We start from the raw sequence: 11,964 nt of genomic DNA on the forward strand, positions 1-11,964 counted from the left end.
CAGTGTACCCTATGACTTATATGACTGTAAGTCATTCCCTTCAAATACTACTGAAGTTAGAAACGTGTTTAACAATGTCGTTTTTAACTTTAGAGACGGTCCCTTAATTTCCGCATGTCCGCGAATATCGAATTTCAAAACAACTTCATTCCAGTCCGAACAACCAACCGTCGCTAAAATATTGCGTCACGGCAATGTTTACCGTCGGTAGTTTATCATGGAGGAATACGTCCGTGAACCTTGGTAAAGTATAAGATACATGCCGTCTTTATTTATCTATTAGATGGACTTTTCGTTGGAAGGGAAAATGAAAAAATAAATAGAAAGGGTTACTCTTTTTTTTCCTTAAACTCTCATTAGGTGTTAGTGTTTGAGTACACACTGTGCTACAACTGGTTATCTAACAGTAATAAACATTGCAGGGTCGTGTTTCATTACCAGTTGGTGGCCTTGCTGTCTTCTCATCTGTGTACTTAACATTTAACAACGTTATTGCTTGCTAATAATATAGTATACTCACTGGCCATTTTATCAGTTCAAGCTACCATACAGTGGACGTTATTAGTATAATTACTCATTGTAACTCATCTGTACAGTTTCATAGCAGTGAAATAGAAGTGTTTAAAATCTCAATAGTGCTGCTGTACCTGATACACTCATATCCTATCAACACAGATATATTTGTGTCACTGCTGTGCTATGAATGCTGTAATATCTAGTGGACCTATCAACCTAGGTAATGCAGAATTGCAACCTGTAGTACATGTGTGCATGCTCTCTATGTGTGTGTTTAGTCCATGGAGAATAGTAGATGACTGCGGGGGAGCGTTCACAATGGGAGCCATCGGTGGTGGGATTTTTCAGTCCGTCAAAGGCTTCCGAAATGCACCCGTGGTGAGTTTCAGAAACTAAACCGTAAAAAGAAGCGTATTCCTCTCATTTATTCTTGATTAGAAATGACAACGTCTGTTTCTCAGGGTGTACGACATCGACTGAAAGGCAGCGTCAATGCTGTGCGCATCAGAGCTCCACAGATTGGAGGTGAACTTTTCTTTTTTTGTCCCACTTTCCAGTCCGTTCTCTGTCTTTATTATGCTGTCCCGTCTGTTCTGTTCTCCTCCTGGAACAGTGGTGTGGTTTAAAGAAAGTACACAGACAATATTTGACCTGGATTCCAGTATTGTATCACCTGTTCCCTTAGTGATCATGTTACTATTAATAAATAAGAGCTGGCAGGGGTTGGGGTTACACAAATGAGAACTTTTTTTTCGTGGGAAGGATTTATTGTCCTTTTTACCTTATTTCCTTATAAACATAAGCAGCGTACTCTTCTCATGATACATACTGACAATCGGATAAACTGGAAGCGCACAGTGTGTAAGGAATAAGACACTGTAATGTGTGCTGTCGTTGTGTGCCATGACACAAAGATGGCCATCGTAGTTAAAACAAGTGAAATAAAATAAAATAAACAAAACAGGTGGTTTTGCAATGCCAATACAGGTAATCACTCGAAAAAAATTAAAACAGTCAAGCAACCAACTTACAATTATTGGACCACTCGAGATGGACTGACCCTCAAAATGTTGTTTTCTGAGATTAAGTAGCTCTGCACTTGAAAAAGCATGATTACAAAAAAATTTTGTATATTGAAATGGCATTGATTTTTTTTTTTTTTGGACACACCGTCAATTATTATTCTTTATTTATATTCACCTACTTGAAACAATCTCATAGCTGTTATGCAAATTATTAGACACTTTTATGTAAATAATCTGCATGCTAGCTAACCTTGTCAATTCGAGAAACCTCTGAAATACTAAGTACCAGTTCATGAGGACCTTGTGATGTGTCTCACAGGTAGTTTTGCAGTGTGGGGGGGTCTCTTCTCCACCATAGACTGCGGCCTGGTGCGGCTCAGGGGGAAAGAGGACCCGTGGAACTCCATCACCAGCGGCGCCATGACAGGAGCCATACTGGCTGCACGCAGTGAGTGATCAATTTAAAGCCTTTCTCAGTTCCACTCTGAAATGAAGTTATCCAAACCTCATGGATTTGCAAAGGTTTCCAAGAGTATTTACTTTGCGCTTCATGTTCTCATTATGAGCGAGTCCTCATCATATTTCCACTCGTAGTCCAAGATGTTAAGATGTGCGGCCACATGCGCTGTTGTCTCAACTTTTTCAAAATTTGGAGGATCTTCCTGCAGTGTGCCGTAGCCAAATGCTACAGCTCAGAAAGCACAACAATCGGTCGTACTTTTTATCAGTTTATAGTTACATTTACTGTTCCTGTTATCACGTACGTTATAACTGCTATAAGCTCCCTTTACGCGGCGCTGACACTATTATCAGCGCTGCCATTATAGAAAATTAATCAACACCTCTTGACCAATCAGAATCGCGCATTCAACAGTGCTATGGTATGAAACTTTTTATATTAGCTTTCTAGGTTTGATGGTATATGATTATCGTGATATGATTTTTTTTTTCCTGATAACGCCCACTCCTGTCATAAGTTTTATCATATGTATATGCTTTCCCAGGTGGACCCTTGGCTATGGTTGGCTCTGCCATGATGGGAGGGGTTCTGCTGGCCCTGATCGAGGGCGTCGGTATTTTACTCACTAGATACACTGCACAACAGTTCCAGAACCGTGAGTACCACACCAATGGATACAACATTTGTATATTTTTGAGAGGTTTACATGTTAAGATAATTGTTGGTCTCCGTGAAAGGAGCTTGTTGTAAGTAGAGGGATAAACCTTGATATTTATACTTTAGTTTGAGTACCAACCTTATGTCAGAATCAAGATTATACACTGTCCGATCACTTTATAAGGAACACCTGTAGACCTGCACATGCATGCGATTGTGCAATCAGCAACACAGTGCATAAAATCATGCAGATATAAGACAAGAACTTCAGTTAATGTTCACATGAAACATCATAATGGGGAAAAAATGTGCTCACAGTGACTTGGCGTGGTTGTTGGTGCGAGACGGATTGGTTTGAGTATTTCAGAAACTGCTGATCGCCTGGGATTTTCCCACACAAATAGCGTCCTGAGTTTGGTGTGATAAACAAAAACATGCAGTGAGCAGCAGTTCTGTAGGCGGAAACGCCTTGTTGTTGCGAGAGGTCAGAGGAGAATGGCCAGACTGGTTTGAGACCGAAAGCAAGACGATGGTAACTCAGATAATCACCCTTTACAACAATGGTGAGCTGAAAAGCATCTCAGAAAGCACAGGTTATTGAACTTTGCAGTGGATGGGCTACAACAGCAGCAGACCATATCAGATGTCTCTGTACATTGCTGCATTCATCTTTCCCTCGATCCTGACTAGTCTCCCAGTTGCTGCTGCTGAAAAACATCCCCACAGCATGATGCTGCCTCCACCATGCTTCACTGTAGGGATGGTATTGGTCAGGTGATGACTGGTGCCTGGTTTCCTCTAGACATGACATTTGGCCATTCAGGCCAAAGAGTTCAATCTTTATTTCATCAGACCAGAGAATTTTGTTTCTCATGGTCTGAGAGTCCTTCAAGTGCCTTTTGGCAAACTCCAGACGGGCTGTGGCTTCCGTCTGGCCACTCCACCATACAGGTCTGATTGGTGGAGTGCTGCAGAGATGGTTGTTCTTCTGGAAGGTTCTCCTCTCTCCACAGAGACACGCTGGAGCTCTGTCAGAGTGACCATCGGGTTTTTGGTCACCTCCACGACTAAGGCCATTCTCCCCTGATCGCTCAGTTTGGCCGGGCGGTCAGCTCTAGGAAGAGTCCTGCTGGTTCCAAACTTCTTCCATTTACGGATGATGGAGGCCACTGTGCTCATTGGGACCTTCAATGCTGCAGAAATGTTTCTGTACCCTTCCCCAGATCTGTGCCTCGATACAATCCTGTCTCGGAGGTCTACAGACAGTTCCTTGGACTTCATGGCTTGGTTTGTGCTCTGACATGCATTGTTAACTGTGGGATCTTATATAGACAGGTGTGTGCCTTTCCAAATCATGTCCAATCAACTGAATTTATCACAGGTGGACTCCAATCAAGTTGTAGAAACATCTCAAGGATGATCAGTGGAAACAGGACGCACCTGAGCTCAATTTTGAGTGTCATGGCAAAGTCTGTGAATACTTATGTACGTGTGCTTTTTTGTTTTTCATTTTTAATAAATTTGCAAAGATTTCAAACAAACTTCTTTCACGTTGTCATTATGGGGTATTGTTTGTAGAATTTTGAGGAAAATAATGTATTTAATCCATTGTGGAATAAGGCTGTAACATAACAAAATGTGGAAAAGGTGAAGCGCTGTGAATACTTTCCGGATGCAGTGTATCTGTGTTGTGCTTCTGCCACTCGATTGAATGGATAACTGCCTGAATGAGCATGTGTATATGTGTTCCTAATGAAGTGGTCGGTGAGCGTATGTGTAAGAACATAGGATTATGTCTATCAAGATCTCATCATCTTTATCATCACTTCAGCTGCATTTGTTATTCTTGTGCATTATTAGAACTTGCTTTACACTTTTTTCCCCCTCCTTGTTTCAGCGAGTCCATTTCTGGAGGATCCTAGTCAGCTACCTCCGAAAGACAGAGACCGGGGGCAGGATAGTCGTGGTTACGGACAGTTTCAATAGAGCTGCTGTTTTGCCATTTTGACTGTGACACTACAGACTGGGAAGGAAAAAGAAAAAGCTTTACAGTTTGAGGTTTCCATTAGAGCTATGGCAGATTTTTTTTTCCTGCCTGAAGGCAGTATGTACGGTAATCACTCAGGGTCATTTTGTCATATCCAATTTAGTTTTTGTAATGTGAACAGGGAAGTTGCATAATAATAATAATAATAATCATCATCATTATTATTATTACACAGTCACATATTTGAAACCGGTTCAACATTACAATCATTGTTTAGGTATGAGATCACATTGTATTATTTGTTTGTATGTGCAGTACATGCACAGCAACCTTAAGTATTTTATTCAAAACTTAGCATTTAAAATAGTTGAGTAATTCTCACTTTGAAAATAAGAATTGTTTGTACTGAAACAAATTGAAATAAATTGTCAAACATTGATAGTTGCAAATGATTTCTATTACATCAAAAGCGATTCCTCCCACTTTGCATATTTTTACTGTTTTTCTTGCTTGCTTTATGAGATGAGTTTGCTTTATTATTTACTCATGGATTCCAACAAGAAGGAGAATGTGACTGTAGTCTATTAAGAAACTATTTTGTTGTTGATTTGGATCTGTCTTTTCTTTACGACAAATAGCTTACATGGTGATAAATAGAGCTGCAACAACTAATCGTTAAAATCGATAATAATCGATTATGAAAATCGTTGTCAACAAATCTCATTATCGATTAGTTGGTCTGCGCGCGATACATTTACTCATTACGCTACCTCCGTTCCGAAGACACGCTTTGGAGAATAAATACTAAAGTTGTGTCCCAAATGATGTACTGGTCACTTACACTATGCAACATGTACTCTGCCATCAAGTGCAGTATTCTCCCCTAGTGGTCAGTGGTGTAATTGCAGGGGGTCCTTAGGAAAGTTTTTTAAATGTTTAAATAATATTATGTATTTTTTGTTAAATGGATCAAAACATATTCAAATGAGATTTGGTTATTCGTGTGCATTTACAAATATCACGTTAACTGAGCTGACGAATTTTAAATGTCCAATGTTAATATTATTAATGTTCAATATGAATAAATTAAAGTAACATATATAGAAATGACTGTTTAAATATATATACTATAACTGTTGTGGAATGAGGGGGTCCTTGTGGATTGTTATATGTCCAGAGCTCACAAAAGGTTGAGAACCTCTGGTCTAGTCTATGAATTTTAGACGGGTAGTATCGTCTCAAATGGAACACATTAGTTTTTTACTAACCGGAAGTATAAGCCGCTTCCTAGTCAGTGGCGCATGACATCAGAGTCACCAATGACTTTCTTCAATTTATTGTTTATGTTAACGTTACCTTTTATTCCCAACATGACCTCAGTCACCATCAGACAGAGGCGTACTCATCGAGTGGCTGAGGAAGAAAGTGTGCGACCCAAGTCCTTTAAGGCAGGGGAGCATTTTATATTAAACACCCTGAAGAACATCAAACTTTATAAAGTGGCGTTTGTGTAGCACTGAAGCACGACGGTGATGCATGTGCACAATCTTATGTTTATATCCAAAATGCTCCACTGTGTTCAAGGGGTTGCGGAAACTGGTGCAAGTTGCTTAAAAGGTTTAGTTTAATTGAATTTATTGTCATTATATGCTGTACTTGTGCGCTTGCAGTGTAACTTCTGTCGTTTATTATAACGAAAGTGATGTGTTAGTAATTAGGCCGCATTGCTCCTCACTCGCAGTGGGAGCGCAAGTAAGATCTGTAATGTTTAATTAAAACACTATGATCAGAAGTAAAATAATATTCCTAAAAGCAGTGAGTAACAGAAACCATAAGGTGCAGTGAAAGGGAGTTTTTATTATTAATTTAGGACTGTTGTTTAGTTCTGTGCTTTTTATGCATCCATAAAAAATAATGCATAAATACTATATATAATATATAACTTTATTATGTTTATTTATTTATTTATTTATTTATTTATTTATAAGTATTACTTATAAATAAATAAAAAGTATTACTTTTTATAGATGCAAAAAAAATTCCTACACAAAATTGAGTTCCTTTAAAACTTTACGTGTTTTCAGTGTGGAGGGGGGCATGGTGGCATAGAGGTTAGCACCTCCACGGTTGAGGGTTCAAATCCCACCTCCAGCCGTCCTTCAGGGGTTTCCTCCAGGTACTCCGGTCCCCCCCCCCCCCCCCGTCCACAGACATGCACTGTAGACTTACTCCGGTTTCCCCCCCTGTCCACAGACATGCACTGTAGACTGACTGGCATTTCCAAATTGTCTGTAGTTTGTGAGTGTGTGTGATTGTGTGATGGGTTGGCACCCCGTCCAGGTTGTCCCCTGCCCTGTGCCCTGAGTCCCCTGGGATAGGCTCCAGGCTCCCTGTGACCCTATGTAGGATAAGCAATACAGAAAATGGATGGATGGATGTTTTCAGTGCTTTTTTTGTTTGTTTGTTCCAAAAGGTTTATGTATAATTCAAATTCATTTATACAGGGTTCATACACATTTTTACCAATACATTTCCATGAGTTTTTCATGATTTTTAGGTAAATTTTCATGATGTTTCATATGTTCCCTGAAATGTCTATGTATTTACCACAGCATATCTTAACTAAAATTAAACCAAAATAACTACAGTAAGGGCTGAATTATTATAATTATATAAAATTAATTTCCATATTTATTTCTTTTTACTTTTCCTTGCATAGCTCCAGTGCATCATTGGTTGAGAGCTCTCTCTCTCTCTCTCTCTCTCTCTCTCTCTCTCTATATATATATATATGTATGTGTGTGTGTGTGTGTGTGTGTGTGTGTGTGTGTATATATATATATATATATATATATATATATATATATATATATATATATATATATATAAAAGTTACAAATAATAAATGATACAAAAATAAGTTTAGGATTAAATATATATAACAATGAATTATATTTGTTTTATCAAGTCATTTATTCCTTTATTTATTTTCCTATTATTACATTTATTTATTTATCTATCTATCTATTTATTTATCTATCTGTCTATTTATATATTTATTTATTTATTTTTTTGCAGGTTTGGTCCTGCATAGTGTATATGGTATTTACCTAATAAAATAAATAACCGCAGTATGTATTGTTGTTTACGTTCCAAAATATCATCTGGGAAAATAATAAAAATTATTTATAAATAAATAAATGATAAGCACATCAGATGCATGCATCTCTATCACACATCCCGGTTTTTAAATTTATTTATTTATTTATTTATTTATTTTTATTAATAAGTCTCTAAAGCCTTCCAAACTAATAATCCTACTACATCTGATGTGTTTCGGCTAAGCGTGATTGAAACTGACGCAGGCACCACCCGTTCGCGCTGCATGCTGGGTAACGTAGTTTAGCAACCGCATTCAAAATGGTGGACGTTCAGCTTCCGCCTTTCCGGACCCTTGATGATTTTCTTTTCAGTTCGGCCCGGTTCTCCGTGCCAGATGTTCGTAATTTAGAGAGGTGGAACAACCGGATCATTAACAACTTGCTGTATTACCAGAGGAACTATTTTGCTTCCGCTTTGGTTTTCCTGCTGATAGTCGGGTAAGGAAGCAGCCGTGACGTGTTCACTCATTCACTAACGCCGCTGTGTTGTGTTTTCAATACACACGCCTCTGAATTTAACGTTTCAGACCAATAATAAGCTTTTAAACGCTCAAAGTTGGCCAAGTTTTCATCTGTCAGAGCAAGCCAATTGTCCAAGCTCCCTTTTAATGAATATTGGGCTCTTTATGTATTTTTAAAAGCATTAAAACCTCATGAAGTGACCTAATTACTCTTACATTTGGGTTAAAACCTGGAATTATGACACCCATTAGATAACATGTACATTAATATAAAAGTCTATTCACTGAATTTGGAGCTTAGGTGTTAGTTATAGCCTGAAAATCAAATTTTCCAAGATTGTGGCATCCTTTTTTGTTTATTATCTGATGATTGTGGTACCATTTAGCCCTTTTCACTATTACAAATTTTAACTGTTTTTTTAAAGCACTGAATCTAAGACAAAAATATTTTTCCCCTTTAAACATTGCTGAATTTTGCTCTTAAATGGTTGACAGTGTTGAGGGTTTTTTTTTTGTTTGTTTAGCATATAATTAGCAAATACACAAAATGTGTTCAAGTAGCATACATGCTAATGGTATACGGACATTCTTAAGGTTTACTTAAAAGGATCATTTTTGTCATTTATAATTTACGTTTACTTTTATTATTTGTATAACAGGGTTCTACATTAAAAGTGACCATATCGGTGAAGATCACGATATCATTTACAAAATTAAAAAGAAAAGAACGAGAGAACTTTTCTTCTTCCCATGATCTTCAGGAAATTTTGATAACGCCACATCCGGCTCAGTGTTCTGGATACATCATAGTTGTGTTCACCTATGAATATTGTGAGACGTTAAAATGTACATTGGATGACTCCTGGGAAAAGGATGAGATAAACAGAGTCACACATTAATGCAAATGTAATGTAATGCAAAGTAAGATTTTTGAAGTGCCTGAATGTAAGGTAATTTGTACGTTTACTGGACTGGAACAGTCTCTAGGTTGGTTTTTATTATATGCTGTTGTGAAGGACAATGTGAAGCATGGCTTTTATTTTTACTTTACGTACATATTTTAAATGCACAGTCACAAATGGCGCCCCGGTCATGGAAATCACCCTTAAACACATCTAGGTGTATCTTCGGCCATGTTTTCTGCCTTGTTTATGCCTTGCTCTCTTATCTCTTGTGGTTACTTTTTCCTCACTTACTCTTTTTTTCTTCACTATGCTTAGGTATTTCCAGCCCTTTCAGCTCTTCCTTGGAGCGGCTGTGATGATCTCTGTGTTTCTGGGCTTCGTCTGGGGTGCGGAGAACAAGGCCACAGTAAGACGCTTCCGGAGGAACCATCCTTCCCTCTGTCTGATTGCCATCTTGGGCTCCAGCTACTTTCTGTTGTCCATGCTGGGAGGGGTGGCCATCTTTCTTTTCGGCATCACCTTCCCCATTTTAAGTTAGTATCTCAATGTGCTGTGATGATCTGCTGCTGCTGTTGAAGTCTTAAACCAAGGGTTCTCAAAATCTTTGTAGACTTTTCAGACATTACACAAGTATAGTATGAACCATCATGTTTTTGTGTTGAAGCCATCAGAGCATTTTTGTCTGGAACCTTCCATCAACCAGGTACATTGTGGTAAACTTTCCATTCTATATCATATTATGAGCACTTTGACTATTAAAAAAAACAAACTTCAACAAATCTACAAATATAATGTCATTAAACTAAACTGAATCATGGGACTCTATGACTATATGTCATGCATCACTGGAGGCCTTCCATTATGAGAAACCATGGCACTAAAACCAGCAAACTGTTCAAGATTCATGTTGAGCACTTAATCTGCTAAATATTAGCAATGCTTAAATATTAGGAATGCTTAAATATTAGAAATTCTTTGAACTTCCATACTCGTATTCAGTATTGCTCTGCTGACCTGCTGATGATGTGGACCAACAACATCCAGACAATCAAGACAACAAGGCATCTCTACTTACCTGTTAATAGCGTTAATGTTGGTAATAGAGCTAATGATTTCCATTACCCTCTTTCTTTCAGTGATTCTGGTCCATGCATCAGTAAGGCTACGGAGCTTAAAGAATAAAGTGGAGAACAAGCTGGAGAGCATTGGGCTGAAGAGAACACCTATGGGTCTGCTGCTGGAAGCACTCGGGCAAGAGCAAGAGGCCGGCTCGTAGTGTTCGGTCCTATCCCGAAGCAACCATCAGGAACCTTTCCTTAAGTCCTAAGCATTATAAGCAGTATGTTTTTACTATTGTGCCATTGTTTCTATACACAAACACAAAGGGCAAAATTTGAGTGCGAAGTTTTCATTCCCCATAGTGTTTAATGTAGAAAAAAACCCCAAGGCAAACTCGTCAACAGAAAAATAGTTTAACCCGTGACGTTGGGACTATTAAACTTTTGAACTAATATAATTTTCTCGTTTTGTTTCCACTATTCAAGTCTTAACATGCACTGTTTGATTATTACTTTTTTTTACTTGTGCTCATGAAGGAGCATCTATGAAACAAAAACACTACGCATCATCTTGTTATAAATAAAATTTCTCATTTTAAACTAAGGGTATGCAAACTTTTTCCACTCAACTTTGTTTTAAGTGAAGTATAATTGAAGGAATATCTACAGTATACCTGCCTTTAACACCAGGTTTAGGATTTTACTGCATTGAAAATGGACATTTCAAATCTATCTTTAACCATGCATTGAATCTGCCTTTTTATATATATATATATATATAATTTTTTACTTTTTTTTTGTTCTGTTCTTGTTGCACATACACACATTTGTGCATTACCTTTCTACATTTGTGCCAACAACATTCCCCAAGTAACGAGGGCCTTGTTGATTGTTACTGACCAATGCATCACACATTCTTTATATTTAGATCATATTGTTTTGCCAATGAAGCCTAGACACTTCAATTATTTATAAGCTATTTGTCTAATCAATATGTATCAAAATCCCACACAATGACTGATACATTATTGGGGTTAAACACTACAAGTGTTTATATTTTGTTTTTTTGAGTTGTTTAGGTGTTGACACAGTTTCCCAAGTATTATAAGGATGTATTTGTACCGGCTATGTTTTAATATGATCTCAGTTTGCCAATGTATTATTGAATGTCAATTTTTTCTTTGTTTGTTTTGTCAATAAAACCGACATGATTTTCTAATGTCAACTGCAACCAGTTTAATATGCTTCCATGTTATTCATTCATTCATGGTCAATATACATTTTGTGAACGCAGCGTCTTTTATGGAAACATTCAGTACGTTTACATGGAGAACAATATTCCGATATTAACCCGATTAAGACAATACTCTGATTAAGAAACTAGCTTGTAAACAGCGATTTCTGATGACCTTAATCCAGCTAAAGTCATACTCGAAGTAAACGCAAATCGTATTAAGATGTGGAGTATTCCTATTTTAGTCGCTTTATCAAAGTGCATTATAGACATGTACACACCTTAATCACACTATTAACGTGTGGGATTTTTCACCACATTGTGCGACAGGTTACATACAGAAAAATTTTCTTTCCATTCGACGTCATCAAATTCCATGAAAACAACTCTCTCCCACCAGTCCTTACTTCGTACTCTCATCCAGTACCTCCAAGTTTGTCGCAGTGGCGTGAATGAAATGTTGCCGAATGAAAGTACAGACGAAGCCTGTCGCTGGAGAA

At 37.7% G+C, this 11,964-nt stretch overlaps 2 protein-coding genes across 2 annotated transcripts; both read left to right on the top strand.

The window, feature by feature from the left end:
- The first annotated feature begins 108 nt into the window (after positions 1 to 108).
- On the top strand, positions 109 to 5,082 carry timm17b (translocase of inner mitochondrial membrane 17 homolog B (yeast)). The gene is made up of 6 exons (XM_053624341.1): positions 109 to 243; positions 795 to 894; positions 978 to 1,041; positions 1,861 to 1,989; positions 2,546 to 2,656; positions 4,556 to 5,082. Exons 1-6 carry the CDS (start codon positions 218 to 220, stop codon positions 4,642 to 4,644), a joined length of 519 nt encoding a protein of 172 aa, XP_053480316.1. The 5' UTR covers positions 109 to 217; the 3' UTR covers positions 4,645 to 5,082.
- Positions 5,083 to 8,035: 2,953 nt separating this feature from the next.
- Positions 8,036 to 11,470, top strand: praf2 (PRA1 domain family, member 2). The gene is made up of 3 exons (XM_053624342.1): positions 8,036 to 8,244; positions 9,488 to 9,705; positions 10,309 to 11,470. The coding sequence occupies exons 1-3, from the start codon at positions 8,066 to 8,068 to the stop codon at positions 10,446 to 10,448; spliced, it is 537 nt and encodes a 178-aa protein (XP_053480317.1). The 5' UTR covers positions 8,036 to 8,065; the 3' UTR covers positions 10,449 to 11,470.
- The last annotated feature ends 494 nt before the right edge of the window (positions 11,471 to 11,964 follow it).

This window comes from Ictalurus furcatus, chromosome 5 (genome assembly GCF_023375685.1).
Source record: "Ictalurus furcatus strain D&B chromosome 5, Billie_1.0, whole genome shotgun sequence".
Taxonomy (NCBI): domain Eukaryota; kingdom Metazoa; phylum Chordata; class Actinopteri; order Siluriformes; family Ictaluridae; genus Ictalurus; species Ictalurus furcatus.